General features: G+C 56.4%; 8 protein-coding genes across 8 annotated transcripts; 6 read left to right on the top strand and 2 right to left on the bottom strand.

Moving 5' to 3' along the window:
- The first annotated feature begins 1468 nt into the window (after positions 1-1468).
- Positions 1469-6902, top strand: P884DRAFT_254987 (raptor N-terminal caspase like domain-containing protein). The gene is made up of 4 exons (XM_069440946.1): positions 1469-2377; positions 2641-3580; positions 3648-6330; positions 6396-6902. Exons 1-4 carry the CDS (start codon positions 1805-1807, stop codon positions 6604-6606), a joined length of 4407 nt encoding a protein of 1468 aa, XP_069301224.1. The 5' UTR covers positions 1469-1804; the 3' UTR covers positions 6607-6902.
- A 674-nt stretch (positions 6903-7576) lies between these two features.
- Positions 7577-8428, bottom strand: P884DRAFT_191690 (thioredoxin-like protein; the record flags this gene model as incomplete). Its single annotated transcript, XM_069437603.1, has 2 exons — positions 7577-8303; positions 8364-8428. 2 exons carry the CDS (start codon positions 8426-8428, stop codon positions 7577-7579), a joined length of 792 nt encoding a protein of 263 aa, XP_069301225.1.
- A 152-nt stretch (positions 8429-8580) lies between these two features.
- P884DRAFT_296754 (40S ribosomal protein eS27) lies at positions 8581-9563 on the top strand (the record flags this gene model as incomplete). The annotated part of the gene is made up of 3 exons (XM_069444440.1): positions 8581-8613; positions 9253-9315; positions 9381-9563. The coding sequence occupies 3 exons, from the start codon at positions 8581-8583 to the stop codon at positions 9561-9563; spliced, it is 279 nt and encodes a 92-aa protein (XP_069301226.1).
- A 1538-nt stretch (positions 9564-11101) lies between these two features.
- P884DRAFT_254991 (ribonucleotide reductase inhibitor-domain-containing protein) lies at positions 11102-12263 on the top strand. Its single transcript, XM_069440947.1, has one exon. It carries the CDS (start codon positions 11212-11214, stop codon positions 11950-11952), a length of 741 nt encoding a protein of 246 aa, XP_069301227.1. The 5' UTR covers positions 11102-11211; the 3' UTR covers positions 11953-12263.
- Positions 12264-12389: 126 nt separating this feature from the next.
- Positions 12390-14030, bottom strand: P884DRAFT_296756 (uncharacterized protein; the record flags this gene model as incomplete). Its single annotated transcript, XM_069444441.1, has 2 exons — positions 12390-13638; positions 13786-14030. 2 exons carry the CDS (start codon positions 14028-14030, stop codon positions 12390-12392), a joined length of 1494 nt encoding a protein of 497 aa, XP_069301228.1.
- A 596-nt stretch (positions 14031-14626) lies between these two features.
- On the top strand, positions 14627-16483 carry P884DRAFT_296757 (uncharacterized protein; the record flags this gene model as incomplete). Its single annotated transcript, XM_069444442.1, has 3 exons — positions 14627-15572; positions 15625-15794; positions 15860-16483. 3 exons carry the CDS (start codon positions 14627-14629, stop codon positions 16481-16483), a joined length of 1740 nt encoding a protein of 579 aa, XP_069301229.1.
- Positions 16484-18715: 2232 nt separating this feature from the next.
- Positions 18716-21760, top strand: P884DRAFT_274879 (uncharacterized protein; the record flags this gene model as incomplete). Its single annotated transcript, XM_069442781.1, has 10 exons — positions 18716-19160; positions 19432-19520; positions 19601-19799; positions 19961-20064; positions 20149-20423; positions 20550-20645; positions 20682-20721; positions 20832-21080; positions 21115-21132; positions 21239-21760. The coding sequence occupies 10 exons, from the start codon at positions 18716-18718 to the stop codon at positions 21758-21760; spliced, it is 2037 nt and encodes a 678-aa protein (XP_069301230.1).
- Positions 21761-23559: 1799 nt separating this feature from the next.
- P884DRAFT_274880 (uncharacterized protein) lies at positions 23560-25373 on the top strand (the record flags this gene model as incomplete). The annotated part of the gene is made up of 2 exons (XM_069442782.1): positions 23560-23575; positions 23791-25373. The coding sequence occupies 2 exons, from the start codon at positions 23560-23562 to the stop codon at positions 25371-25373; spliced, it is 1599 nt and encodes a 532-aa protein (XP_069301231.1).
- Between the last annotated feature and the right edge of the window lie 484 nt (positions 25374-25857).

The following is a 25857-nucleotide window of genomic DNA, read 5'->3' on the forward strand; positions in this document are numbered from 1 at the left end:
TAGTTTCTATAATTGGAAGTGCTGATTCCCAAATTCCCAAGCACACCAGTGTACAACATAGACACTGTGTATCCGCAATGTCGTGCCGTTTTCACTTCATGTATACACTAGACTACCGAGGACGTACACATGATCTGGAACGAGAACGTGTACGGATTATAGAATTTTTGTCTTTGGTTGACGCATCTGACAGCGCGACGGACTCTCCTTCAATGTGACTGCTCATGCACATCATCCCCATTTTGAGGATCCGCGCCGGCTAAGCGGCGTCCGTCGGCGCCCCAACAGAATCCAAGCGCCTGGAAACACGATGCCGGAAGGTGAACATGTTGAACTTTGCTGCTTCTTTTTTTTTTTTGGGGGGGGGGGGGGGGGGGGAGGAGTGGGAAACGGAAAAGAGAAGGAAAATAACGATACAGGATCGAAGAAGGTCACATAATCAATGTAAGTTGGTGCATACCCCGTAGCATTGTGGATGCCATGGAGGAATCTTCACCTTTTTTTCCGCCCATATTGCCCAAGCGTTGATCTATCGCTTGCCCGCCCAGCAGGTGCTGCAAGCCCGAACAAGGTGCCATTCGACCCCATGCTGTTTCATGTTTCACGCTAGCGAAATGCGTGGTGCAACCTTAAATGACAGAACATACGGAGTACGCGCGTGCCTGATAACGTAGACGTGAAATCCTTGTTCCCAGCATTGTCCAGACACTAGTGTAGTTATCCGTACCTGTATGTACAGTATGTACAATACATACAAGTCGCTCCGTCATGCCTTCGAAGGTGCCTATCAACGGAGTCTCATGAAGAGGATTTTTTTTCGGCCTCCCAGTGCTTTCGTCCGCCTATTCCTATATATATTTTCCATGCACCGTAGGTACATAACTCTCTTGCCTCCTCTTGACCATTTACACCATGCATACGTTTCTAAACACGTGCTTGTGGGCACTCATCAAGGCAGCAATCAGCCTTCGAGGTTTTGCTGGCCTTGACAACAAAGGGGGAGCAGAGCGTTTCGGTAGTACGGATAATGTACGGATCCGTATGTACTTGTCGAGTGCGAGCATTCATCATCCGTATATCCCATTGGCTGCTTCCTCCCATCCCGTCTGCATCAGCCGCGCCCATTTGGGGGCGGTTTCTCATACGTACCGCAGTAAGCGGACTTTCCGCCTCTCCGTGTCGACCAATGCAGTGTGGACTTGTCGTTGAAGTTGGTGGGCGAATGCAACCGACTTCTTCTACGTTGTCACGTGCTGCTAATTGTCTGGGGTCGGGCGCTTGCAAGGCTTTGGGGTCGCCGTAATCCGTAAGGAGTATCTGCAGTGTAAGGAACTACGGACTCTGCTTGTTGGCACTGGCGGGGCTGGTGGGGTCCACTCTTTGGGGGGGGCTTGGGGTAAGGAGCGGGCGGTCTGCTCGGGTTACACTCGCTGCAGCGAGCCAAGGCCGCGCACACCTGAGCTGTCGTGCCCGGAATCGAGACCTAGCGCGCTGAACGACGTCAACCTGAGCCATCTCAGTCTCTCCACCCATTCTTGGTTCGCATCGGTTTGTCGCGCCGTTCCTTGCGTCGGCAATCCACTCCACATCTTCAAGCCTTTAGACTTGGCAATGATCCACGAGTTGTTTTCCGTGCTCTTCATGCCTGTGTGTTGATTCTCCGGCACTCCGCGACTGCCGCTCCTATCACTTCCGACTGCGAACAGACGGGCCCCTCGTCGGCTCCTGCCAGCGACCATATTCGACCTAGGAAGTACGGCCGAGTTGTCGCTGGATCATGATTTCCTGCCTTTTTTAGCCAACCATGACGGCCATTTCCCTGGACGTGCCGCAGCCTGCCCAACTCGGCCGAGGGCAGGGCTCGGCTCAATTCTCGAGAGCCGCCACTCTTGCCGCGTCCTCACCGTCCCGACATCCTGGCTCTTTCTCTCGACAGACGACGCACGCCATGTCGTACCTCCAGGCCCAGTACGCCGAAGCGTCGGCATCGGCATCGGCATCGGCATCATCGTCGCAACCCAACAGGAACATGAATGGCGCTTCTTCGGCGCACGCTCCGGCGCGGACGGGGCAGCCGCTGGAAAATGACAGACGGGTCACGTCCCCGACCCCCGCCTCCACGCAGCGCCCGTCCAGCGCCCCTGGGGACAATCAGGCTGTGGTCCCAAGCAACCCTGCCGATTCCGGACCAGTCGAAGGAAATCGCTCTGTTGCCACGAGGCCAGCCAAACCTCCATTGCTTCGATCCAAGAGTGAGCACCGCCCGCGTTTTGACGAGGCCGACGACAATGTTGGGGAAGAGTACTACGACCTGGGCGCCAGGCATGGATTCGAGGACCATTACCTGTCTGAAGACATCATCGCCCAACTCGCCAATGTAAGTGTCATTTCAGTTACCGGGAGCGCGAGCGTTGGGGTGCGGATGTTATTTTTGTCGGTCAATGCGCCTTGACTCCTGCAAGTGCATACTTAAACCCCGCGTCAACCCTGCATGATTTCTGGATGAATCCAGAGCGCTCCATGCCTGCTGTGGTTCGCGGTACCGTTCCCCGCCTTGCCTCTCAGGGCAGCGGGTGCCGACGTCGACGGCCCAAAACATATCCGGAAACAGCCTGAGTCTTGGGGCTGATGCCTTTGCAGAGTTGGTACATGTATTTCACCGACAAACGCCATGAGACGACGGGGAAGCCCAAGTCACCGGCCTTCGAACTTCAGGACTGGCGAATGCGCGATCGGCTCAAGACGGTTTCAGCTGCCATTGCCGTCTGTCTGAACATTGGCGTTGAGCCTCCAGACCAGCTGCGGACCACACCCGGAGCCAAGCTAGAGGCCTGGCAGGACCCAACCGTTCCGCCAGTCGGCAAAGCGTTGGAAAACATTGGCAAAGCTCTGCAGGCTCAATACGAGAATCTCGCCCTCCGAACTCGCTATAAGCAATACCTTGACCCGTCCATCGAGGAGACCAAGAAATTCTGCATATCCCTTCGCCGCAACGCCAAGGATGAACGAGTTCTCTTGCACTATAACGGGCATGGGGTGCCCAAGCCGACCGCTTCCGGCGAGATCTGGGTCTTCAACAAAAACTATACCCAATATATCCCGGTTTCGCTGTATGACCTTCAGCAGTGGCTCCAGGCTCCCACGATTTTCGTTTGGGATTGCTCCGAGGCAGGGAACATCCTCAGAAACTACCACAAGTTCGTCGAGAAACATGAGCAAGAAGAGGAGGAGCAGATGCTCAAGGATCCGAATCATGAGAAGACGAATTACCGCCCCTACATACATCTGGCGGCCTGCGACTCCAAGGAGAACCTACCGACGAATCCCCTGCTGCCAGCCGATCTCTTTACTTGCTGCTTGACCACGCCGATTGAGATGGCTCTTTGGTTCTTTGTACTACAGAACCCGCTCAAAACCAATATCACCCCTGAGAGAGCTCGGAAGCTCCCGGGAAGGCTCCAGGAACGACGGACGCCCCTGGGAGAGCTGAACTGGATCTTCACGGCCATTACGGATACCATAGCCTGGACAACTCTCCCGCGTCCGCTGTTTCGCAAGTTCTTCCGACAAGACCTGATGGGTGAGCCTTTCTTCCTCCCAAGTTATCCTTCGTTTCCCTGCGCTCTCCTAACTCAACGCTTTTGCAGTGGCGGCTCTGTTCCGCAACTTCCTCTTGGCACAGCGCATCATGCCAGTCTATGGGTGTACTCCCAAGTCCTACCCTGAGTTGCCGGACACCCGCCGGCACCCGCTCTGGGAGAGCTGGGACCTCGCGGTTGACATGGCGCTCGCGCAACTCCCCATGCTGGAACGGAGGGAGCAAGAAGGCATCCCGTACGAGTACGTCAACTCGACCTTCTTCACAGAACAGCTCACAGCTTTCGAGATCTACCTGACAAGGGGGGATGCCGTCTCGCAAAAGCCCCCAGAGCAACTTCCCGTGGTCCTCCAAGTCCTCCTCAGCCAGCAGCATCGACTACGAGCCTTGATCCTCTTGGGCAGATTCCTTGACCTCGGCCCCTGGGCAGTACAGCTGGCACTGAGCATAGGCATCTTTCCTTACGTGCTCAAATTGCTGCAATCGGCCGCGCAAGAACTCAAGCCAGTCATGGTTTTCATCTGGACTCGCGTGCTGGCCGTCGACATCTCGTGCCAGCAAGACCTTATCAAGGATAACGGATATACCTATTTTGCGGCTATAATGAAGCCACAAGAGACGTTCCCGGTCGTTGGCGTTGTCGTCCTGGACGAACACAAGGCCATGTGCGCCTTCATCTTGGCGATGCTCTGCAAGGGCTTCAAGCCCGGTCAGATCGTCTGCAACTCAACCGACATCATGACCTACTGCCTTCATCATATTGAGCACCCCGAGAATCCTCTACTACGTCAATGGTCCTGTCTCTGCATCAGTCAGCTTTGGAGTGATCTTCCCGATGCGAAGTGGAGGGGCATCCGGGAGAACGCTCACCATAAGCTTTCCTACCTCATTAAGGATCACTGCCCCGAGGTTCGCGCCGCGATGGCGCACGCGATGACCACGTTTCTTGGCATCCCCGACCTCACCGATGAAGTGGCCAGGATTGAAGAGGGTATTGCTTGGGCCATGCTAGAGCTGGCTACGGACGGCAGCCCTATCGTTCGGAAAGAACTCCTTGTCTTCTTTTCACACTTTGTTCTCCGCTACGAGAATAAGTTCCTCGTTGCTGCCTACGAGCAGCTTCTTGAGGAGAAGGAGTACCAACTCTTCCCTCCCCCGGAGGACGGATTAGACCACAAAATGGGTCTCCATTACGCGCGGCGCGAGAACCGTGAGCGGGACGGCACCATCTCGCCCAGCGCGTTTGGCGTGGCCCACGATTCGGTGTTTGCAGCATGCTGGAAGCACATCAACATCCTGAGCGTCGATCCCCACCCGGAGGTACAAAGGGACGCCACCATAATCATGGACTATGTCCACCACGCGCTGCTGCACTCTCCCGTGGGCGCTCAAGCGCAGTCTCTGATGGACGAGATCCTTCGCCGCTCTAGGAAAGTGTCGAGAGGCGACACGAGCCAGAGGACCACCGTGGCGGGCAGCCGTACTGCGGCGGCGCAGCCGATGCCGTCTCCCGGACTTCTCAAGCGGACCGCAAGCTACCTTTTTGGTCCCCTTATGGGAACGCTGGACGGATCCTCCAATGCTCCAACACCCCCCGGAACTCCCGGATTGCAAAGGTCGTTCTCTCAGCGAAGTTGGAAGGGACCGAGCCTCGAAAACGCACCACCGGAGCAGCACGACCAGGCTGCGCCGCCATCAAACTATCATGTTGCGAACGAGCCGCTCTGTGCGGGTTACAAGGAACGCGACCCCAAGGAGACGCCCACCCTTCCCCTCGTCAGCACTTTTCTGGAATGGTCAACCGAGTACTTCCGAGAACCTCAGATGAAGGCACCCGAGGCAGAAGAACCAGGAAGCAACGAGTACAATGAGCGGCTCTGGCGGCGGTCTCGCAACGAAGCTGTTCTTAGAGAAACTCAGCCTCAAAAAACATACGCCAGGACACACAGATGGAATAGTCAAGCGGGAGTCATCGTAACTGGCTCACAGCCGTCGAAGATGACTTTCCACCAATTCGAAAACCACATCGCGGTTGCCGACGATGGGAACACCGTCACCATCTGGGATTGGAAGACCAATACCCGTAAGAGCCGCTTCTCGAACGGCAATCCAGAAGGTTCCAAGATCTCCGACATGCGGTTCATCAACGAGGACGACCAGGCGCTCCTCATGACCGGTTCATCGGATGGCGTCATCCGTATCTATAACAAGTACGACAGCGATGAGGGCGTGGAGCTTGCATCTTCGTGGCGCGCATTAACCCACCTGGTTCCTTCCAATGTCAACTCCGGCATGGTGTTTGACTGGCAGCAGGTCAACGGTCAGGTGCTGGTGGCCGGCGATGAGCGAGTCATCCGGATTTGGAACGCGGGCCACGAGATGTGCACACACGAAATCCCAGCGCGATCGGGCTCCTGCGTGACGTCGCTGACGTCGGATCAGATGACGGGCAACATCTTCGTCGCAGGCTTCGGTGACGGCGCCGTCCGCGTCTTCGACACGCGCTTGAAGCCGCAGGACTCGATGGTCCGCAAGTGGAAGGACGAGAACAGGCAGTGGGTGCGCTCGGTGCATATGCAGCGCGGGGGTCAACGTGAGCTACTGTCTGCGAGCCGCAACGGCAAGGTGAACCTCTGGGATATTCGCATGGAGCAGCCCCTCAAGACGTTCCAGACAACCAAGGACGTGCTCCGGACGGCCAGCACGCATGAGCATTTACCTGTGTTTGCCATGTAAGTGTGTCCAGGGAGCATGAACTTCTGCTTAGCGAGTTTCGGGCGACTAACTGTTTGATTAGCGGTACTTCTGCGCACCTCGTCAAGGTGTTCGACTTTGATGGGCATGAAATCACTCGCCTAGAGCCCTATTCGGGGTTCCTGGGCCACAAAGCTGCCCCGCTTGCCGCCACTGCGTTCCACCCGCACCGTATGCTCCTAGGGTGTGCCGCCCGCGGCGATAACCATGTCAGCCTGTACACTTGTGGAAACGAGCGGGTTGGGCCGTTCTGAGCACTGCTTTCCTTCAACTTTGTCTCTTTCTTCCTCCCTTATCACGTGCTTTCCCCATATCCTTTAGGTTGGCAAGGGCGCAGACTCATTTGGCTCTTCTTGGTTCGCTTCAGGCGTTTGGGAGATACACGGTTCTGGTGGGATATATATATATATATATATATATATATATATATATATATGTACCTGGAGGCGTTTCGGGTATATCGAGAGGGGAAGCATGCTCGGGTTGGCTTCCGGAGTCTCAACAGTGACATTATTTCTGACACAGTTACAACCCCCCACTAATCTAATACCTTCAACAATCCCTCTCTGTCTTTCGTTGGGTGGCCAACGTTGGAGATTGAGGCATGCTAGCTCGTCCTAAGTAGATGTCAAGGCGCGGAGTTGTTGTACCTTTCTCTTCCCAGCTTTAGCCACGTTATAAATAGGCGCGACGGCTTTTAGTTCCAATAGATATACAAATGTGGTAGCTATTGTAGGCGATTCCACTTAACAAACGCCTTTCAATGTCACGCAGCTGGGTGGAAACGGGACCGCCCAGCTTGTGCTCTAGCTTTCGCTAGCTATCCTTGTGAGCCGAGTATGGCCGGACCATACCATGCGAAGCGCCACGGTGGCAGGGATGGAGATGGACTAAATCCCAGTTCAGCGAAGCCGTCGTGGCTCTATCGGGGCGAACTTGTCGAACACGCCCCCCTTTTGACAACAGGAAGAGCGGCCTGACAATTTGGACAAGCTCGTAATGCCAATCGCTTTGCCGCGCGTCTTCCCAGCAGGGTAACTCACTCGGGAAGGAAGAAACCCACCAAGACAAACGAGCACATGGACACAGTTGATCCAGTTGAGACCGCCTCTCCGCTTCGGCTGGACTGCGCTGGGCTAGCCCTGCGCTCTCTGGAACAAGCCCGCGATCTTACGGGGTAAGCTCGCGCCGAGTGAGTCACCCAGTCCCGAACGGGCCGGCTGCTCAGTCCCAATCATCGTCGTCGTCATCGTCGTCATTTCGTCTCGCCGCAACCCTACCAGTCCTGATACCCCTGCTGCCACCCGCGGCGTTTTCCTCTTCGGCATCCTCCGCTGCCCTCCTCCGCTTGACCACTCGCAAGTCATCTTCCTTGACCGCGCCCACTTCGACGAGAATCTTGTCCAGATCGAGCATGCTCATGCGCACCCCGCCCACCGTCGCCAAGGTAACGATTTGCTTAACGATGTCACCTTTGTTGTAGACCAGGATTGTCGGGCAGTTTCGCTCCGGATAGCCCTCGATGGCCTTGTCGGCGGGCATCTCGCAGAACTTGACGTCTCCATACTCGCGCGCCGCCTGGCGCCAGAGACCCGAGAGCACGCGCGACTCGACGTTGCTGCCCTGCGACGATGTGAGGTTGACGAGCACGGGCCCGTTCTGCGACGCCTCGGTCACCTCGCGCGCGTATTCGGGCTTGGAGATGGGGTAGACGGAGCCGTGGACCGACTTTTGCTGGAGCTCCGAGAGCTCCCGGATGCGCTTCTGGCGGTATTGCTCGAGAAAGGCCTCGTCTTCTTCGTCTTCGAGATCCGAGAGGTCGGAAAGGTCCTTGCCTTCGAGGCGGTTCTCGTGCGCCAGCCGGCGCGCTTCCAGAATGGCCTCCTCGATGAGCGGGGTAGGGGAGGGCGGCTTCTCCGGGATTATGCCGTGTTTGCGGAGAATGTCATTCCTATGTGAGGATTCGCGTCAATATCGGAGCCAACTGAGACGCGGACGGGCCCGGTCTGACCATTCTGTGTCGGCGTTGGGGTCATCAATGGGAACGGCGATCCGTTGGTCTACGGGTGCTGCCATGGTGAGGGGCCCCTCTCGAGGTATTATTATGCTGGGACCGAGCTTGTGGATCTTCTCGTTTTGTCGAAGTGCAAGTGGGTTGAGGTCGCCTCTCAATTCCGGGTCCTAACGGCGTCTCAGGCTTAAAGGTTATCGGATCCTGCTGCCTGAAGATGTCGTCAGAACACTCTCGTGCCCTCTGCAAGGTGAGTACGTCCAGGCACGATGGCTCCGCTACCCAGCCGCAGATAACTTACCCCATCTTGCATGCTCGACCCCACCTTGAGTCAATCGCTCACTGCCCGAGAAGGTTGCTCCACTTTGGCTCGGCACGGCAGGGGTAGAGCCACATCTCATTGGTCACGCGAGCAAGCCCTAACAGGCCGCTTTCGAAGGTAGCCAATTTTGCCTTTTGCTCCTCACAGACCCAAATTTTGCCTCTCGAACTTCGTTCCCGCTGGGCCCGCCTGAAAATCCCCTCCGCAACCATCAACGAGCCAGAGTCTGCCGCCAACTCCATCCAGATTTCATCAATCAAGCTACCGCTCGTCTTTTCGACATTCGGAAATAGTTAGTCAAGATGGTAAGTAAGGAGCCGGTCCTCTGCTGAATTTCCACGATACTGCGCGTTCGATGTTCCCCTCCCCCCCGCGATACTACGGGTTCTGCATCTACACCATGCAGTGTTGGAAGGCCGAACTTGGAGCCGGACATCGAAATCCATCAACAGCCTGAGTTTCTGGGAGCGATACGGATTGTTTTGCAGAGGGAAACAGGGACGTCGACGGGCAGACGGAAGATGCGATCATGAACGAGGCGTCGTGCTGACGGATGATTTTGTGAAGGTTCTCGCCGTTGACCTCCTGAACCCCAGCCCGGCCGCCGAGGCCCGCAAGCACAAGCTCAAGGTACGCGACAAACCCGTTAAGAGCAATGCCCTTGTGCCGGCAATGTTGACAATTCCATTTCACAGACCCTTGTGCCTTCTCCTCGCTCCTTCTTCATGGACGTCAAGTGCCCGGGTTGCTTCACCATCACCACCGTCTTCTCCCACGCCCAGACCGTCGTCATCTGCCAGGGCTGCACGACTGTCCTCTGCCAGCCGACCGGCGGTAAGGCGAGGCTCACCGAGGGCTGCTCGTTCCGGAGGAAGTAAGCGGTTCGCACACGGCTGTTTTCTTTCTTTGGGCATCTTGACATGGTAATGGGATCACCTCGGTATCTGCAAGGCTGGTTCGAGTTGGGCGTCTAGAACACATTACTCTCGGTCGTCAAATCAATCTCATTTGCGGATAGAAGATGGATTCGCCAACATTCACCCCGCACAACAACCTGGGAGGGCGTTTGGGGTCCGGATATCTTGCATCATCGACTTCTTCGACTTTCTCTCGATCTGCGTTTTCCGATCGTTCGTCTTGTCTTCTTGCTGTATAGGCAGGTGATACTGCATGGGAGGATCGCTGGCAGAAGCATTTTCACAAGTGTTTAGACTGTCGTGCCACGGGCGGGTGGCAAGGCTCTTCTAAACGCGAGGACGTGGATCGCTGAGCACTGCCGAGAGGCTCGGTGCAGTTTGCAGAAACAAAATTGGGGGATCGTTGTTGCTTCGCGACGACAAATTGACGAGATTCCATGACCACTCTCGAAGCGTCAGATTGACATGGTAGTGACTTTGACATGGTAGTGACTTTGCGGCACAGCTGGACCACTTCTCCCTTTCCCAGAGACGCTCAGCGATCCCGGACGGGCTGGCTGACCGTCGTGTGAAGCCTCTCTCATGAAGGAGGAAACATGATTCTGACGAGCAGTGCGTCCTTGTTCTGATGTTTCGTAGCACCCAGCTCGCTCCGCTTGTGTGGAGAGTTGGACGGCGGAGAGTTTATTTTGGGAATGTTTTGCGACAGACCAGGCTAACTCTGGGCCAACTACTCCGTAGCTGTGCCAGAATGTCCGTTTCATGCAAGGAAGCGGCCACGTTTGGGGTCTGAGGTCTCGAAAGCTCGCACTAGTCGAATTCCGCACTTTCGTATGTGTTTGCACAATCACAAGCAGCTACAAACTCTAAGACAAGGGGCAGCGGTGTTGGTTTCAGCAGAATCTCGGCCAACAGAATCGCAACACACTGTAACAGTATGTGGTAGTTGTTACGAATATAGCCCTGTCAGAAAACAAGAATCCTTACGTATGTACTGGGGCGGTGTGCAGTGCTCAAAATCGAATTTCAACTGCGCATTGAGAGAGTTGGCCATGTTCCGCTCCTTGCGGTGTCAAGATCTGCCGGGTACCTCCAACGCAATAACTAGTACGGATTAATCCGTACAGTGTAGCCTTTCCCCAGCCCCCTCCTTCTCGAACAACCAACCAATCATCTGCACGGAAATCCAATTAACGCGTCAAAACACGGTCGTCGCGCCTTAATTCACCTCGGCCCCACGCGCCCAATTCCCAGTTCCCTTTCAGTGCAGCTCGCCCCAGCCTCTCTTTGCTTCCCTCCGTCAGCCTGCAATCGCAGCTAGCCCATCCACAACCTCTGCATCCCTCCGATCCCAGGGCACTCCCCAATACGAAAGCTACTGAGTTTCGAGCCCACAAGCCCAGCAACTCCAAACATGTCGGGTCCTCGCACAAAGCGGCAATTTGCCGGCGCAGCCAGCGATCCCTCGCAGCGTTCCATAACGTCCTTCTTCCCAAGGACCGTTTCCTCAGCCGCCTCTGCCGACGCAGCTTCGAAACCAGTGAGCCACGGGGCCCTCGGCGGTCCTACTCTCCCGCCGCAAATTCAAACGAACCTCCTGAACGTCGGTATGCGCATCCGCAAAGCCATTCCCGAGGGCTACAAGACAGGCGGTGCCTACAGCGCCTTCACGCTATGGGCCGAAGATAGCACCAGCGGCTCCGCCAACTCTCGCTCAACGACAACTACCCCCAGCACGACGTTCACCTCGACGATACGCGAACTCGAGCCTTTTTGCGGCCTCAACAAAGTGGGCGGCCTCGCCTACCAACCCGCCTATTACAGCAACAACCACGGCGCCGCAACTGCCGATGACGACGACCTCGACTCCGTCCCCGGCCTAACCAGCAGCCAAGACACCGTCGCCAGCACAGCCTCGTCGCAGACGACAGCTGGCTTCAGGCCTCTCAACATCTCGACTGCCACCACCACCGCCGCCGCCGCACTACCAAGTCGCAAACGCTTCTTCACCTCGGACGAGGAAGATGCCGCCGACGATGCGCAGGCTGCAACTCTCCCCTACCACGGCCCCACTCGCCTCAGCTGCGACAGCCAAGAATCGTGGCTCCTCGAGGAGGAGATCTCGCCACGGAGCCTGGCGCCGCCGGCGGGGCCGTGGGAAAATGCGCGGGTGCTGGCCGTGCCGAGGCGGTCGAAGCAGAAGCTGGCGGGCAGGAAGAGCCCGGGATGCGTCGGGCAGGAGAACGTCATGATGTCGGTGCCGCAAGGGGGCCAGGACGGTAATGACTTTGAGGAGGCGGCCTTCTTGGACTACGGGTTGGCTGGGGATGTGAGAATGGAGATGGAGTAAGGGAGGAAGGGAAATCACTGGATCATTACCGGGCTGGGCGGTACGACTGACGGAATTGGTTGGCGGTGGCCCCATCTGGACTCCTTGCATTTTGCAGCGTACACGGCGTTTTAGGGTTTGGTTTGGTTGGGACGACTCATTGGGCGGAGGGAAGAAGTTGCATTATACCATAGTTACGAGGCGGCTGGGGTGGGATTCTAGCATTGCGTTTCTGTTGTTGTCTCGCGAATCTGACTTGTATGAAGACGGCAAAGGCAAGGGCACTTTCAATTTTAATTACTGTTCGAAGTACGCCTCCAAACTAATAGCGCGGGCAAGTGAATTGAACATTAGATGAACGATAAATCACCTTCGAGAAAAGGTCGTGCATGCGGTCGTGGTCCGCAGCTGACATGCGATATTGATGTAAAGACAAAGTTACAAATGTGGTTCCTGACTTACACTGCAGGGAATGGGTCCCGGAACTCGAGCAGGTCCCTCTGCCCGTAAAACTCACCAGCCACCGTGAGTATCATGTTCAGGGTCGCCCGCATGTTAACTTGCGGATCGGTCCCTTCGGATACGGCGGCCTTATTCTCACCGTCCCCGCCCCGTTGGTGCTGACCTGCGTCTGCATCTGCAGGGGTTGGCAGCTCTTCGTCCTGTTGTACTTCAGGACTCCCCTCCTCAAGGCGCGCCAACAGTCTGGCCTTGGCTGCTGCGATGTCGGCCTCAAGGTCCTCGTTGCCAGCAGTTGTTGGCTGGTTGTCATCAGTGACCTCCCCGTCGTCTATGTTCATTTCCACCTCCCCATCTTTGTTTTCTTCGGCCTTATTAGTCGCGACGTTGGCGCGTGCCTTGGACTCGGTCGGCAGAGGACCGGCGAGACCGCTCTCGCCATCCTCATCAACCACCATATCCCCGATGAATCCCTCCCCGCCGTTGTCGTCGTCCTTGTCGCCATCGTCATCATCGTCCTCATCCACCTCAACGGTCCCTTCTGGGTCCCCGTCCACCTCCTCCTTCAGCGCCTCCATCTGTGCGATGCTCATCATCATCAGCACGGCCCTCTTGCCCAGCTCGCGCACCCAGCCGACCTCGGCATAGTCCAGCTCGCCGCGGTCGGGCAGCCGCGCCAGCAGCGCCCAGATCCACCTGCTGGTCCGCTCGCGCAGCTCGTACCCGCGCCGGATGAACTTGCCGCCCAGGATGACGCGCAGCAGCTTCAGCACGCTCTGCCGGTTCAGCGCGGCGACCTGCACCGGCAGGGGGTCCGTGTGCCGGAGGCGCCTGGCCCAGACGCGGAAGGTCCACGAGTTGGCGCCGAAGGAGCCAACCTCGGTGCCGTGGTCGCGCGGGAGGGCGGCGACGAGGGCGGGCGGCGGGGTCCGGTGCAGGAGCGCGCGGAGGGCGAGGAACTGGCGCGTGAGGGAGGCAAAGTAGGCCTTGCGGAGGGCAGCTTTCCGGGCGGCGACGCGGTCGGCTTCGGTGGCGGAGAGGACCTCGCCTTCTTCGTCCGAGGAGTCGACGGAAGGGTCGGGATCCGGGGCGGCTGTGTAGGCGCCGTCGTGGTAGTAGCCTCGCGAGTCGCCGACGCCGTTGGCGTAGATGCTGCGGTCGACCTCGTCGTCGCCTTGGAGGTGGGGAGGAAGCTGTGGCCCGACTTTGGGGGCCACTAGGACGTGGGGAACGCCGCTGGCTTCTTGTCTGCGAGATACTTACCATTAGCTTACCCGTCTATATCTGCGCTCTTGTGTCATGAGTCTTGCTGAGAAGCGGGCAGAGTTGGTTGTTGTTTTAGCAGATGTTGGATTGATGACGGGTGCAGTTGCAACAAGGGGAAGTAAGACTTACCGGACAGCTCTCAAATAGGCTAACGCGTCGCTGTTCTCCTCGAATTCCAAGTCGTCATCGGATACTTGCGCAGGATCATCGTCGTCAAGCCCCGGGAATGCTGCACGCTGACCGTAAGTAGGATCGGGTTTGCCTTCTACTTGTTTCGGCCGCAAGCTCTGCTGCTCGCGTCGCCTCTTGCTTGACGACTGCGATGGCGCGCTGTCGTCAGCAGCGACAGCGTCGTGATCGCGCTTCGACCCCATCATGAGCGATACCTTCGAAGGCTCTTTGATGGATCGTGCACTTTTGTTCATCTATAGATTATGTCTGGCCCAATTCGGGAAACTCTCTTGAGCAACGCCATGATCGCTTAGAAGGATATCGTTATCGCGTGGTGCACCTCGATAGATCCCTATCGCTTAGTTCAAATAAGTGCTGCAGGTAGCGATATCTTCACCTGGCTCTCTTGAAAAAACCGACTCAGTGCAGACCTTGGCTGCTTTCAATGATGTCCAATGCATGTCAATTAACACCAGAAACATGCTCAATTTAATTGTATTCGTCTGAACATGCGTGTGTTCAGAGGCATACGCTTTTGTGCGCCCAGGGTTAGGGTTCATCTCGCTGCTCGGCTTGATGCCACGCGAGAGAAACTGCCCCTCGATGCCCCGCCAAAAAGATGCGTGCCCCTCAACCTGGTGTCCTGTCAGGCCGAGATCTTCGGTGACTCGTCAAACTCGAATTCGCACGAACGTTCGAGGTGCAGGACAACGCGGCTTTCTCGTTGAACCTTACCCCTCCCCACTGATTCCGCGCCCGAGAGACCACGAGCACCTTCAAAACCCCAATTGACCCAAAAATGGCTGACCCTGCAGCGAACGCGACTCCCCCTCCGGCGGAGACTCCAGCTGCGGCTCCTGCTGCCGGAGGTGGTGAGGAAGGCGGCATCTCCAAGAAGGCTGCCAAGAAGGCAGAAGCCAAGGCCAAGAAGGAGGCAGAGAAGGCTCGCCGCGCCGCCGAACGGGCTGCTGCGGCTGCTGCGTCCAGTTCGGCGGCCCAGGCTGAAGATCTCGCCAAAGACAACTACGGCCAGGAGACTCACGAGACAAAGCTCTCCCCTGACGTGATCGAGATCAACCTGAAGACCCTCGGCGAGGAGCATGTGGGCAAGACGGTCGAGCTGCGCGCTTGGCTCCAGAATGCACGCATGCAGGGCGCCAAGATGGCTTTTGTTGAGTTGCGCGAGGAGGGTAACTGGTCGATCCAGGGTGTCGTGGCGGCCAACCCGGAGGGCACTCCCGTCAGTCGGCAGATGGTCAAGTGGGTGGGCGCTATCAACCCGGAGAGCTTCGTCGTCGTCGAGGCCAAGGTCCAGAAGCCCCTCGAGCCCGTCAAGAGCTGCCGTGTCTCCAACTACGAGCTGCACATCACCAAGTGCTTCGTCCACGCCGCCGCGCCGAACGTTCTGGGCATGACGCTTGCCGCGGCGAACCGACCGATCGCCAACTTCAGTGACGAGGAGCCGCCCGTCGAGCAGGAGGTTGAGAAGCTCAGCATCGCCGGCGAGGCCCCGGGCATCCCGGCTGCCACCATGCTTACCCATCTTGACAACATTGTCATGCATAAGCGATCGGCCGTGCAGCAGGCCATTGCCGACATTCGCGCCGAGATGAAGGAGCTATACCGTTCCTACCTCAGATCTCACGGCTTCAAGGAATTTGAGCCCCCGTGCCTCATCGGCGCCGCGTCCGAGGGCGGCGCCAATGTGTTCCGCTTGCCCTACTTCGAAAAAGACGCCTACTTGGGTAGGTGACTTGCGTTCTTACACTCTCTGGACTTGTGCTGATTCGCCCCAAGCGCAATCTCCGCAGTTCTACAAGCAGATTGAGATCGCGGGCGGGCGAAAGCGGGTGTTCAGCATTGGCCCTGTTTTCAGAGCCGAGAACTCCAACACGCCGAGGCACATGACCGAGTTCACTGGTCTCGATATGGAGATGGAAATCAAGAAGGATTATCACGAGGTTGTGGTATGATAGAGACCTTTCCCCCTTCATTTTTTTTTCCGGCAGGCCCACTGAAACAAAACGCACAGCACATGCTTGAAGGTGTCCTGCTGTACATGTTCCGCGAGATCAAGGAGCGCTGCCGCGACGAGATCGCGCTCGTCCGCTCCGTCTACCCGGCCGAGGAATTCCTCCTCCCGGAGCCGGGCAAGGAGGTCCGGCTGACCTTCGCCGAAGGGCAGAAGCTGCTCCGCGAGGAGGGCCCTGAGGAGTTCCGCAACGTCAGCGACGACGAGGACATGAGCACGCCGCAGGAGAAGGCGCTCGGCGCCATCATTCGCAAGAAATACAACACCGACTTCTACGTGCTCGACAAGTTCCCCGAGAGCGCCCGGCCCTTCTACGCCAAGGAGGACCCGACCAACCGCAAGGTGACCAACGCGTACGACCTGTTCATGCGCGGCCAGGAGATCTGCTCGGGCGGGCAGCGTATCAACGACCCCGTCGAGCTGGAGGCGCGCATCCGCACCAAGGGCATCGACCCGGCCAGCCCCGGTATCAAGGAGTACGTCGACATCTTCAGGCAGGCGGGCGTGCCTGCCCACGGCGGCGGAGGTATCGGCCTGGACCGCGTGGTGGCGTGGTACCTGAACCTGCCCAGCGTCCATCTCGCGGCTTTCTACCCCCGGACGCCGAAGAGGCTGCTCCCGTAAGGAAAGGGCTAGGTTTCTTCTTATTCCTCGTCCCCGTTTTTAGCGCTACGCCGCTGAGGCTCCGCATCTGTCTGTGATGTGATATGGCTTGTGATGATGAGCGTGCGAAGTAAATAAAGGTCCTTCGTAGGAATAGACTCCTTTGCGTGACGTGTTATCACCGGACAAAGATAATGCGTCCCTGTGTGGTCAGTGGTAGATTCTGTTTCTGATGTTGGCAATCATCAGTCTTCCAAAAGGGCCCCACTGTAGGTGACCATTCCATTTGGTCCAACTGCACTTAAACCAGCCGGCCGGTTCCTCCTTCCAGTTAATTTGTGATGAAGAGAGTTTCATAGAGTTCTCGGAAAGTACTCGGTATTAATTAGGCCACAACAGCAAAGAAGCACCTTCCTCTTGTGTAATCAGGTTGTTTCATAAGATTTTGATCACCGCACCTCAGGAAGGTAGGTACCCGATCTATACCAACAAACTACTAATACTACGAGTCACCGTGGATGGCGCGAAGATGGGCATTTTCCAGCCTAAATATTTGGCCAAAAAGAGAATGCAACTCTCCAGATACGATGTGTATCTTGGGGAGTCGGAGGGTAGCTGAGCTATGACTTCAGCCCCAAGGTTCGCCCTTGAAGCATCGCCACTCGAAATACCGTTTTCCTTCGCCGTTGGCGTCCCTTTTGGCAGCGATTTCGCTTTTTGCCAGCCACATCACACCAACAGGTATAAAGCCAAGCAACCGGAGGAGAACTGCAATCCAACAATTCCTCCAAGGCGTTGTTCATTCGTAAATGGCGACGGCTTATTACCGAAGGTACCATATTCCTTTGCCAGCCCATGGTTCTGGTTTACTCACTGCTCTCAGATTTCAGATCGTTCAGCATGTCGTCCTCGTCGTAACCCCTGTCCTCGGCATCGATTTGGTCCTCCTCTTCCTTCTCCGTTATCACCTCCCCTTCCGCTGTTGCAGCCGCCCCTTGGTCGTCGCGGTCGTCTTCTTCCTCTTCATCGCTGTTCATCCAAAACCCGGACTCGTCCACAATTTCTGTCATGGCTATGCACGGTTACTCACAAGCAGTCTCAGAAGAAGTAGCACAAGCGGTCTGACCGAATTCTCAGACAGCTGCTCCAGAGCAGGCGACAACCCAGTTAGCCAAGTGGCAGGGTCTCTTTTATCTTCCCAGCACGCACGCTTCCCATTCAGCTGCATCCAGATAAGTGGTGACGCAGAAAGCTCTGGATCTGACATGGGGAAGTTGAAAGGAAGGAAGAGGGTTTTTTTGGGGGGTTTTTGTGGTTTTGGGGGGGGGGAGAGGGGAAAGCATATTGTCACGCCGAAAGTTTCTCAGAACGCTACATCCCGCAGCCACTGTGTTGGTTGGGCATACACTAGGCTGTGGCAATCACGGTCTTGCTTCTTTTCCCGTCGCCCATCTCACGCATATGCATACATGTTATGCACGGGGGATGTACTGTACATGTATGTACTTAGCTCCCCCCTACCGAACCCCAACCTTTCCCCCTTCCCACACCTCCCCCACCACCACTTCCTCTCCCAACTTGATTTCCCGCCAGATTACCTAGACTGTTGGCCGAGGCCTCGTCGCTTCGCTTCCGGTGATTGGGCAAGGAATGTTGAGGGAATGTTTCTCCGCCTGGAAATAGGTTGTCGATGGTGGCAATCTGCACCTGCGCCTTTCCAGTAATAGGAGCAGAATAACTGCGACCACTTCCCAGCACACGTTCAGCACTGAAACTTATTAGCCATTACTCGCCTGGTCCAAGAAGGAGGAGTTTGCTGTCAAGTACATACACTCCCGCCTTCACTTATCCCGTCCCGCCTTCCCACATCTCTCTCCAATTTTAACTGTGCTTATCCACAGAAGCACGCTTCGCCAACAAATAACATGTCTGAATATGGCGGGGAACGACTTGAAGAAGTCGTTTATGATGTGGACGACGAGGATGAGCTTGACATGTCTTTATCAGATCAAGAGGAGCGAGACGCCGGCGGCAGCGCTGGCTTTCACGCCTTACAAGCCCAGGACAGCGACCAAGCAGCATGGCTCGCGTAGGAGCTGGAGCGTCAGTTAAAAGACGTCATAGACCTCCTCGAAAGAAAGCTATGCACGTAGGACGACAGTCAAGGGCCAAGCGATGTAGAGCTCCTTGAACCGTACAAGAAGGCACTCTTAATGGGCAGAAGCGCAGAGCCCACCCGAGCAACGGCGCTGCATGGCCAGTAACCATGTACTCGATGGCTATGACAAGGTTCCTGACGAGATCATAAGGCCCGAGATCCGCGATCTCCTCTCAGAGTACCTCGCATCCTGGGATAAGACCGAGACGGAGGAAGAAAAGAAGGACAAGAGGAAAGAGAAGCCAATCTTGAATGTAGCCATCAAGCTGCGCGACAATGACGGCTTTGTCCAGCAGATCAGGGAGTCCTGCCCAGCAGAACACCTGGCAGCTCTCCTCGCCGACCAAGACGGCGACGGGCGAAATGCTCTCCACCACATCTTCGCCTGGCCCGACGACAAGCCGAGGAGCAGAACAGAGGCCAACGCCAAAAGAGTCCTGACACTAGCGCTGGAGCTCGTCCTTCTGGCGACGGCCGAAACGCTGGCTGCCAAGGACAAGGACGGGAACACGCCCATTCACTATGCGGCCGACCCCGACAGTGCCTCCGCCGGGGCGACGACTACGTCGACCTGTTCAAGAAGATGGTGGAAAAAGCCGACGCGCTCATGAAGGCCGACAAAGCCTTCAACAACAATGACGAATCCCCAATAACATATGCGCAACGCATCCGGCGCCGCCTTCTGGAGATGAGAAAGCGCGAGAAGAAGGACCGTGATGGGATCCAAGAAGCACCAGCCACCACCACCATCATCACGCCGTCCGCCTTTTCCACGGACCCAAAACGGGTCGCTTTATCAACGGACTTCAAGTCCCAGCCCTCGATGGCGGCACTGTGTCATCCAGCAAGAGCAATATCAAGAAGACGCTCGAGGGCCGTAACTCTCGTCGCATGTCGATAGTTGACAGGACCAAGAAGGGATTCCGAGCGACTTGCAAAGGATGCCACCGCCACCGCCAGTGACCCCAATGACGTCTCAGGAAAAGCAACCTATAGACCTCAAGGGAGCAAAGAACGTCATGGCCAAGTCGACTGGCACGGGAAACAACACAGCAGCCGGTGCTACCAAGAAACAGCCGGGGGCTTACCTGAAGATCCAGGAGTTTCTCGAGCTGCACTACATCCGCCATCGGCCCGACATGGAAGCCCGCGACTTGATCTACGGCAAGGATGCTTCTGGTGGGTTGTTCATTTCTTCTCTCCGCACTCTCGTGCAGAGCCTGGGCCCCTCCCCCTGAGGGCCCCAGAGCCAGGCCGACATGCGAAAGAGAATACAGCGTGCTTAAAATGCTCCGGTTGCGCTAACCTGGCCGTTTTTGTGCTGGTTGGGTTGGAACCAGACACCAATCTCTACTTCGACGCATCGGGTCACAGTCGGGCCGACAGCATCATCACCCTGATTGAGCGCATGTCGGCGGGCAGCTTCCAGAAAACCCTGTCCTACGTCTACATTCCCAGCCTGCACCATGGCCAGGGCGGCAGCGACAGCCCCGGGACGCGCCCGGAACGGAGGGCTTACGGAGCATAGGAACCACGCGAGAACGCCAACATGGGCCGCAGCGACCTGGTCAGCGTGTTTGACAAACTGTCCAAGCGCGGTGTGAAACGCATCCTCCGGCTGCAGGTCGATGACCTGGCGCCGCCCGCACACACCGACGCGGCCATTGAGCTGGCCCTCAAGGGTATCGAGTCCCTTCAGCTTCCGCAGGGTCGTGAAACCGCCATCGTTTCCTCCTCGTCGCATAACGAGGCCCCAGCGGAAGAGAGGCAGAAATCCCGGGAGCCGATCCTGGTGGAAAACTGGTGAGAGCATCCTTCCTTACCTTTCGGTGCTAGAAAAGACCTCTGCCTACTTGTCCGGTTAGGTTAGCATAATTAGCAAGGCCAGTAGTAAGTACATGCATACTTACCAATGGCCTCACCTTACAGGGACTGGCGGAAACCAGACCTGAGTTCAGACGTCATTTTCTTCGCCGCGCCGCAACTCGAACATGTCAACCTGTACTGGAGCGGGAACCAGACAGTGTTGAAGGGCTGAGGAAGTGCCAACGGTCTCCCTAGGCTGACCAAGCTGAAGACCCTCAAGCTCTATGTTGCACCGGTATGCTCCTGACCCAAGTCCGCCCAAAGTGCGTGGTTGCGAAGGTTTCCTAGAGATATGATATAAACATCAATGATCGTATCAAATGATGATGCTCATGAGCATTCCAGGGACTCGAGAGCGCCGCAAGAATGGATAAGATGATCGAAATATTCAAAAACGACCTCGCCTCAAACAGCAGGGGGAGAATCGATGTCAAAGTCGCTCGGAGACTGAAGGGGCTGGTCGCTAACCAAAACGGCAACGAAGAGCAGAGGAATGCGACTGGTAACCCAGCCGAAAGTAGCCCGCTCACCATAGCCCAGAGACAGCACGTCTGGGTCACGACGATGGACAGGTTTAGAAAATCGCTAGGGATTGTAATTATTCAGAGAGATTGGTATCAAAATAGAGGAACCCAGCAAAATCAAGGTATGCACGAAAAAAAAACCGAGTTCATTGTCAAGAAGCCCATGGAAGCAAGCGAACTCGCAAGATTGGACTTGTCTACTGATGATATGGCGTTCGCACGAAACAGCTCGCTTTGATCGACGACGGGGCTGACGTCGATCAGCTTCGTACCTACAAAGGCATCGTCACCGCCAGGGGTAGGAGCTACTACCCGCCGAGCGGGCACGCGGAGAATCCGTGGCACCGCTCCACCGACGGTCACGGCACCATCATGGCCAACATGATCGCGCACACCAACCCCTGGGTTTCCCTCCAGGTGCTGAAAGTCCACAGCAAGCGGCTGCCCAACGGCGACCGCACCATCTTTGCCGAGAGCGCGGCCAAGGCGATCCGGGGCGCCATCCGGCGCGGGATGGACATCATCTCCATCTCGTGGGCCGTCAAGAGCAAGAAGCCGAGGGAGCAGCACGACAACCGCGACCTGGGAGCGACCAGGCAGCCGCCGGACCCGGAAACCGCTGCCATCACGGAGCTCGAGGCGGCCATCAGAGAGGCGGTGAGGGAAAAGATACTGATCTTCTGCTCGGCGAGCGACCAGTTCGGCGAGAGGGCCAAGGATTCGCTGCCGTACCGCCAGGCGCCCGACTAATTACGTCTTCCGCATCGGCGTCGCGCGCCGCTGGCACACGGCGAGTCGGCTCCCCAGATCGAGGACAAGCCCACGATCCACTATTTCTTCCAGGGCAACCAGGTCGCCGAGGACTTCAACCCGCGCGAGTCCGACACGCCCAGGTTTCACGACGGGTCCTCGGTCGGCACCGCCCTTGCCGCCGGACTGGCCTCGCTCATCATGCACTGCGCCGTCGTGATGCGCGAGTACCGCGCCAGGGCGGCGGGGGCGGTGCTCGAGGACGCCGGCCTCGTCGGGCTGCTGCGTGTTCGGAATAACATGGACCAGGTCTTTACCAACATCGGAACCGGCAATCCCGAGAACAAGTACCTCGAGGTCTGGAAGGAATTCGGCTCGGTTGCCGACGATATTATCAAGCTGGCCAACGACGGGAACGCCACGGCGGACGAGAAGAAGAAGAAGAAGAAGAACAACTCAAGTCATTATAGCGAGGTAATGAGATAAAATGGCAGTATCCTCGGGCTATTACCTGCAGTGACTCACGCCACAGCCATCATCAAAAGAATGTCATTATGTGATTGGGTGAGTAATTAGCTTGGAACATGAGGAAAGTGCCTAATTACCTCTCTCTGTAATTACTGACTTGACCGAGTTCAATCACTCGAAGAATCTTTGTTACTACAATGTAAGGAAATGAGGCATGTGCTGTAGAGTAATTATATAATATTATTCAGCTGGACCAAAGAGCTTGTTAGGTAGGTAATTATTTATGATCACCTGTTTCCTGATCTAGCCGGAGGTACATACAAATGAAAGATTGTTGACTCCCTGGCGTCGCTGAGTTTTGCCAACACAATTTCTGGCATGTTATCAATTATTAACATCAGATGCTTTTACACAAATTTGACTGAACTTGGGAGGCTGAACCTAATTATATGCTATTAATAATTCCGTGATCGCGGCATATTGCCATCTAGGCTAATTAGTATTAATTATTCTCCCTTTATTAACTATAGGTTAAGAAGCATACATCACTAATTAACTAGTAAGCTGGTTGGAAACCGACATCATATACTGTCTATAACCAAGGTATACCACCATCGTGCAGCTTCTAACAATTATGTTGAATGAATCAACGGGAAGACGAGATCGGATTAATTACAACAACACTTTTAAGTGGGAAGCCTGCCGGTCCATGTAAGTAACCACAACAAACCGGCCATCGCTTAGGCCTCATTCCTTGCATTGCAAGGGTGTATTATCAGCAGTAATACTGGGTTTCCTGTAATATGAGAACATTCGCGAGAAATCAAACGTCGTGTCGTTATCTCAAACACTATTAGTCACCACCGTGTGCCGCGAGTTAATAATATACACTCAGCCGAGCAATGAATCCCACATCACGGGGTTGTCACAGTCTTCCTCCTTCCCCTCTTACTCCCCAGGCATCCAAACACTGCAACCAAATCGCCGTTTACAAATCTCTGTTTTGGCCACTCCTTTGCTCAGCACTCGAACCACTTCTTGACAGCAGCACAGCAGACACGACAAGCTCAGCTTTCCACTGTCATTCATCGCCCAGGGTTGGCAATTTTCAACAACTTTGATCCGGTATTGTTACAGTTTCAGGTTGCCAACGGCCCCAGCAAGGCAAGTGCCTTCTGGCCACAGCGGCAGAGCGAATGGGCGTTGGCACCACACAATTCGATCTTCCATCACTCACATAAACAGCGAATCAACCTCGCAAAGAGGCCGAGCATCTTTCCGTTCTTTCAACTTCCCCAGTATCCTTGCTCGGCTGCTTATTCCGATTTACGATGATCTCTCGCAAGCGTGAGTATTCGCGATGGCCTTCTTCTTCTTCTTCTTCTCCTCCTCCTCTTCATCCCTCTTCTCCTTCTCCTCCTCCAGCCTGGATTTCCATATTCTGCCTCGAGTCCTCGTGGTCTTAGAAGCTTATCCTAAGCTTGCCCTTCTCTTCTTTTCAATGTGCTATTCCAAAGAAGCAGATTAGGGCTCTAGCTAATGAACTGACCTTATTCCCCCAGCTACCCTTCCGCCCTCCCCACACCTCCCCCGACAGGGCGTCCTCACCGGCCGCATCAATCGCAACAACGAGGAGGGCAGCTCGGACGGCGAGAGCCCTTACGAGCAAAATCAGCATCGTATGGTCGCCGCGACGACTCGCGCTGAAGGTGCCGGTGCCGACCCTCCCGTCCCGGGCCGACCGCGCGGGAGGACCAACCGCGGCGGCGGGAAGTACGGCCGTTGCCCGCGCTGCGGGACGGGCCGCCGTGTGCGCTCCCGCTTCAACCCGTACGGCCAGTCGGTGCACAAGGGGAAGTTCCGCTTCGTCTGCAGCGACCGCGCCAACCACGGCTGCGGCTATTCCGAGGTGCTCGAGTCGGATCCCGCTCTGGACCCGGAGTCCTATCTCCAGAACGCGGTTGCTCCCCCGCAGGCAGCCCCCAGCTCCGCGTCCGCGGCTCTTCGGAACCGGCGTCAGGGACAGAAGCAGGGCCGCACTCGCGGTTCTAGCGCCAGTGGCAGTGGTGGCGTGAACCTGGATGCGAGTCGTGATGGCATCGGCAGAGGTACTGTCAGTTGCGGGAACGGGAAATATGATATTGAATATGAGGAAGAAAGAAGCGAGGAGGAAAATGAGAATGAAGAAGATCCCGAGCCGGTGCGCCGACGCCCGCCCACTACTGCCTCCCAAGCTTTCAGCAATCGCGCCAATGATGATAGAGGCGCCGGGCGGGACACACCCCAGCAGAGACTCGGCTGCCCCCAGTGCATGCAGGGCCGCCTGTTCAAAAAGTACAAGAACGTCGCTCCGTTTACCGAGGCCGTCCTGGTCCGCGAGAAGATTCGGAACGGCAAGAACGCGATGGGCGGCTGCGGCTACAAGGTCGACATCGGCGCCGAGCCGGCCGACGATGGCGACGCCAACGCCGGCGCCGCTATTACCGCCGACGAGCAGGGCAAGGGCGAGAGGGCGGCCAACGCTCGAGCACAGATACGGCAGATCAAGAAGAACTCGGCCCGGCAGTTTGCCCGCGAGAGGAAGGAGAAAGAGAAGTTCATCATGGAGGAGCGCGCCCGCGCCGTGGCCGACCCCAACGCCGCGGCCGTCATGGCCACCCCTGACCCCAAGACCAAGAGAAAGAAGATCCTCGTCGACCTCACCAGCGACGACGAGCTCCTGCGCCCTGCCCGCCCGGAGCTGGCCGGCGAGGCCGTCGGCCCTTACGCGCCGATCTTCATCGTGAGCAGCGACGACGAGGCCGCCCCGCCCGTCAAGCCCGCCAGGCGACCGATCAGAACTGCCGAGGTCACTATTGGGTCTCTCCAAGGGCCCGAAGCCACCGCGCCTGACGACTTTGATTCCGTCGACGAGGCGGAGCTCACCCGGCTCGCCGAGCTCGCCGAACAGGCCGGCCGCGCTGATCACAGAACCGATGACAACAGCAGAACGGAAAAAGAGAAAGAGGGGGAGAAGACATGCGGAGACAACGAGACGGACATGATGCTGCTGACCGGACGGCTCGCTTCCGAGAGAACCCAGAGAGGGCAGAGCGCCGCTGCCAGGGCCGCGAGGATCAGAACAACTTCCAGAGATTCCATGTGAGGCGTCTCGTAATTAGGGTCGGCGACTTGGCCACAAATCCCAAGATTCATGAGGTCTTTCTGAAGAGATAATTAAATGATTATGAAAAACCGGCGTCTTTGGAGTTGAAGTGTCACTGGCACTGGGCTTCTCGCTGCCCCATTCCGTTGGTTTTACTCACCGACGGGTCCTTTCTATCTCTCACGCTGCTACATCAAGAGATATCGGTTTTCTGGTTCCGTAGGTAATTAGTCTGGAGCGCGTTGAGAGAAGCATAATTTGGAGCTCATGAGATTGGTGTGCAGCGATGCAGACACGCCACGAACAAGTTACCACTACAACAGAGCAGAATTGGGCCTGATCCGAAGAATTCGCACCATTGCTTTTTTTCGCTCCCTCACTGGTAGTGCGGCTAAGCCAGCTTGTAATTAAGGGCTTCCGAATGGAAGAGAGAAGGTCTTGGGGTGAACTTCTAATTATCACTACTAGTACTGCGCAGTGCTGC

The sequence above is a fragment of the Thermothelomyces heterothallicus genome, assembly GCF_042370625.1.
Source record: "Thermothelomyces heterothallicus CBS 202.75 unplaced genomic scaffold P884_scaffold_2, whole genome shotgun sequence".
In the NCBI taxonomy this organism is placed as follows: Eukaryota; Fungi; Ascomycota; class Sordariomycetes; order Sordariales; family Chaetomiaceae; genus Thermothelomyces; species Thermothelomyces heterothallicus.